Raw genomic sequence first — 4,120 nt, 5'->3', positions numbered from 1 at the left:
AACCTCCAGACTCCCCACTCCCATTCTAATCCAAGCATCACATTTAAAGAACAGAGCTCAAAAGAGCCACTGCCACTGTGTCTGAGCAAAGTGGATGTTATAGATATGAAACAAACTAAGAATGAAGTTACCACACTGATGACATACACCTCTGCTTAATAAACTCAAAGTAGATATTTATTTCATTGTTAATAATCGCTTAAAAGCTGTTTTTTGACTTCTTTAAAATGTTTTAGAACCAGGTCTCTGGTACCAGACATCCTGTCTCCATGCCCTCATGGGTTAGAGCTGTGTCCAAGTTTGGCAGATGGTTTTATTGTTGTGGGTGATTCATTGCTAATATAGTTTCCTTTCGAAATCCTTTAAGTTTTATATAAAGAGTCTAAAAGTTATACAAATTACACATTTAATTTTATCCAATCTTTTGATCTTTTGAAAGGTTCAGTATATTAACTGAAGGTTTATTCTTTGTTGAAGATTCCTGGATTTGTGTATGGAAACCATTCTCACGCTTCTAACTTCCAGAAGGAGCTGAGCTCATCATAAAGTGGAAAGTTTGCATGTCTGAATCATCACCTGTATCAGTCTTGTTACAGGTAATAGACCATCAGCAAATACACTGATATTTACACATGGTGGTGGCTTCTGCTTCTTTGCTGTGTTTGACTAACTATGACAACACATTTGGTTATTAAATGGTTGTGAACAGACAGCCACATAACGTCCACTTTGCGTATACTTAGCTTGTATTACCAGAACCTGTTTTTGTAAAGATAACATATTTATGCCTTTTCTGAATACATTTACATCCACATTTATTGCAGGGTGGATTTATTTATCTGGACTACCTTTGTGTGGTTGTTTGCATAAATTTTATTTCTTTAGGACACGACCAAGCTGCAGGGTTTAGCATACAGATATGAAATCATCCTTTTCATCAAAATCTTTGCAAGAACATGCTCAACTTTTTGCATTTAGTATTTTATTAATTTGGCAATGAGATGCATATTTATTTGTCCACAAATCTGTGGTAATTGCAGAGTTTCAAGTGACTAGATTGATTTTCTTTAAAAAAAAAAGGGTGAGGAGATGGACAGAAAGAGATGTTTGAGGTATCAAGATGACTGTGTTGGATGCATAATTGAAAGAAAACTGCTTTTCAACTATAGTTGATGTCTCCATCTTGCTAAAGTTCTCTTTGTTTCAGATACAGGCTTTCCTCCACGTTGACTGCGATGCAGTTCAATTCCCAGGAGGTCAAGGTAAGCCACGACCCCTGCTGGGCGTACTACCTGCAACCACAAGACTCCACCACCATATCCTCGTACTGCTTGTACACCACATTGTTTCCTGAGTCGATGTAGAGGATGCTGATGGGGCTGAGTTTGGATGGGGCGCAGCAGCTTGGAGGCATGTTGCTAGGGTTCATTGAATTCATCAGAGTCTGGATAATGGCGTGGTTGGTAGGCTCCAGGTGGGAGCGCAGGGGGAAGTCGCACACCCCCTCGCAGTGGTACGCCTCATAGTCCAGCGGGGCGATGATCCAGTCGTCCCAGCCCAGATCTCTGAAGTTCACATGCAGGGGTTTCTTGCTGCACCTGGATTTTGACTTCCTGCCATGTCGCTTCCCATGGCGGGTTTTGGATGCAGCAGTCCTGCGTCTCCTGCTGGCTTTAGTGCCAGGGCCCCTCTCTTTGGGGCTTTTCTCGAGGCCCTGTAAGGCTCTCCCCTCCCTCCTCTCGCTGAAGAGTGTCTGCTTCTTCATTGACCTGGTGAAGACCACTAAGATGGCCTTCTTCTGCTGAGGCCTCCCATGTCGGTGCAGTCCCAGAAGATGCAGATCCAGCTCCCTCTCAGGATTGTCCAGCACGGCCCTGAGCTCCAGGCAGAAGTGCTTCCCCTGGCTCAGGTGTTGTCGCTCCTTGAATATCTCCCACACGTCCAGCACCTCCCACCTCGGCCTGTGGGAACCCTGCAGGTCCAGTGTTTTGGAGTCGAGCAGCTGCTGGTCGTGGCAGGAGAGGAGCTGGATGTCGACAGGCTCTGTTTCCGATATCCTGAAATTCCCAGACGCTTTGGTGTAAATCCTGAGCTCGGCTCCCAGCACCTCCGCTTTTTCTGAGAGGGTTGAGACATCGAACAGATACTGTTGTCTCCTCAGAGGGGAGAGTGGGAGGTCATCTGTGGAAAGCATTAAAACAGCAGGGTCAGATGCCTTCTCACTGAGATGATCTACATACCACAAAGATGTGGAATCTGACAGATAAATATCCCAAATGCAGTCTGCACTGAATTAAACTGGGAGACAGAGTATGAGTCACAGGTGAACCAGCAATACTACCTACATGCACACACTCACACACGCGGCAGAGCTCCACATACCTTGTCCGCTGTCCACAAAACTTGCAATAGTGTTTGCAGCTTTTGAAGAACGGAAAAAGCTGGCATTGAGACCCAGCTTCTCCGCCGTGGAGAATGTCTTGTAAATAGACAACATGTAGTCATGCGGCTCAATTAAGTCTTTAGGTGCTGCTTTGTTGTATCTGTCCTGTGAGGGTCGAGCGTAAAACTCCTTAAAATATTTAGACGCTTCTTGTGAATTAAAAATCTTCGCCGCTTTGCTGCTTTTCGGCGCAGCTGGAGGGAAAATAACGAGAGTCTGGAAACAGGGCATGCCCCACACGAACACAAGAGCCCCGCAAAGAAAAGAGAAGTGATAGAAATCCATCCTCTGCGCTCGTCCTGAGTCTGAGTCGGAGCCTGAGCTGTGGCCGGGGTGGACCAGAGCTGGACTCTGCATCCGCTCCTGTGTGCAGCAAGTGGCTGCTCCGCAAAGTGCGCACAGCTCAGAGGGACAGGCGGCGCGCAGTTTAAAAAACACAGGAGACGAGGACACGCCTACATTGTTCTAAAGGCTTAAAGGAGAGGGCAAATTAGGCTGTAAAGATAATTGTTCCTCTGACACCCCCCACCCTCCTCACGGAAAGACAGATGTGCGCTCAAAAGACTATGGTGCATGAAACTGCGCTGACTTTTCTCGCTCTCACCAAACCTGCTTAAATGGAATCGGAATTGATTTGATTTTCAGTTTTAAGCCTGAGTTTTGGAAGTTTCTCTGCAGAACGAGTCCTGTAACGTTGCCTCGGTGCATTATTTCTTTAGTGTTTATTGTGGAGTGTAATGCCCTCTAGTGAAGCAAAGAGATACTGCTTTGATGCGAAAGACGAAAGGCGCACAGAGGCAACGTCCTTCAGCACCGTGGACAGAGTCTGTGCTCAGCAGATAGAAATAATTATTATAATCCACACATTATTCAGATATCCTCATATTTGAGATTCATGACTAGAATAGACTCTAGAAAGAAAGACATAACTGCGTAACTATACTACACTTTTCTGCATGGTATGAAAAAAAGGCGTCACGATGCTGTTCATTATTTCTTTATTTCATTTTTTAAAATTAATTTTGGGACATTAAAATTATTTATTACAGCCCCTTCTAAAATGTTCTTAATGGTGGGAATATTTAAAGTTACATCCTCAGTAAAAACATTTGTAGACACCCGTGGGGCTGAAAACACCTGAATTCGAAGATCAAGAGGCGTGGCCCAACGCTTTTGTCCTTATAATTTGTTTACATTGTATCCATGGCGCAAATCTCAGCTCCATTACCTCACTGCTAAATCTTGGGCTTCACTATGGTTTCATGTTTACTGAAGCAGTTAAAATAATGAATAATCAATAATCCAAAACAATTTCCAAGTGATTTGATTTTGTATTTGTTTTTGGATCTGTTGATTTCCCAAAGGTGCTGCTTGTAACGCTCCATGTAAAGAGTCGTGGCAAAAGCCAATGTTCATGAAAATTTGGACTCCATATACCTTTCTTTCCCCTCCAATCACATTCTCTTTGAGTAGATATAGGCTCCGTTTCAGTATGTTGCCTACAGCGCTGCGGTCTGGGCTTTTAATATTATGTTTTGGTATTTTATTCTTTTAACAATGAAAAGCCTCTATCCACTTTGCTGCCAGGGCAGACCAACGAGCTTTGTTTTTTAAAGCCCCAAAAACATGAGAAAAAAACAAGTCAAGAGACAGTGACACAGTAAAGATTCACTTAAA

The 4,120-nt window shown here is 43.7% G+C and overlaps 1 protein-coding gene across 1 annotated transcript; it reads right to left on the bottom strand.

Annotated features, from left to right (window-relative positions):
• Positions 1-862: 862 nt before the first annotated feature.
• Positions 863-2,834, bottom strand: gdf6b (growth differentiation factor 6b). The gene is made up of 2 exons (XM_005739786.1): positions 2,383-2,834; positions 863-2,181 (listed from the first exon to the last, which is right to left on the bottom strand). The coding sequence occupies exons 1-2, from the start codon at positions 2,798-2,800 to the stop codon at positions 1,289-1,291; spliced, it is 1,311 nt and encodes a 436-aa protein (XP_005739843.1). The 5' UTR covers positions 2,801-2,834; the 3' UTR covers positions 863-1,288.
• Positions 2,835-4,120: the final 1,286 nt, after the last annotated feature.

The sequence above is a fragment of the Pundamilia nyererei genome, unplaced genomic scaffold, assembly GCF_000239375.1.
Source record: "Pundamilia nyererei isolate P.nyererei 1_Seehausen unplaced genomic scaffold, PunNye1.0 scaffold00093, whole genome shotgun sequence".
Lineage (NCBI taxonomy): Eukaryota > Metazoa > Chordata > Actinopteri > Cichliformes > Cichlidae > Pundamilia > Pundamilia nyererei.
This window is presented reverse-complemented; position numbering and strand designations above follow the sequence as displayed.

Coding starts and splice junctions, on each gene's coding strand:
- gdf6b (XM_005739786.1), bottom strand. CDS start 2,800: ATGCAGAGTCCAGCTCTGGTCCACCCCGGCCACAGCTCAGGCTCCGAC. Junction 2,182..2,382: donor TTTTGTGGACAGCGGACAAG/GTATGTGGAGCT, acceptor TGCTTTCCACAG/ATGACCTCCCACTCTCCCCT.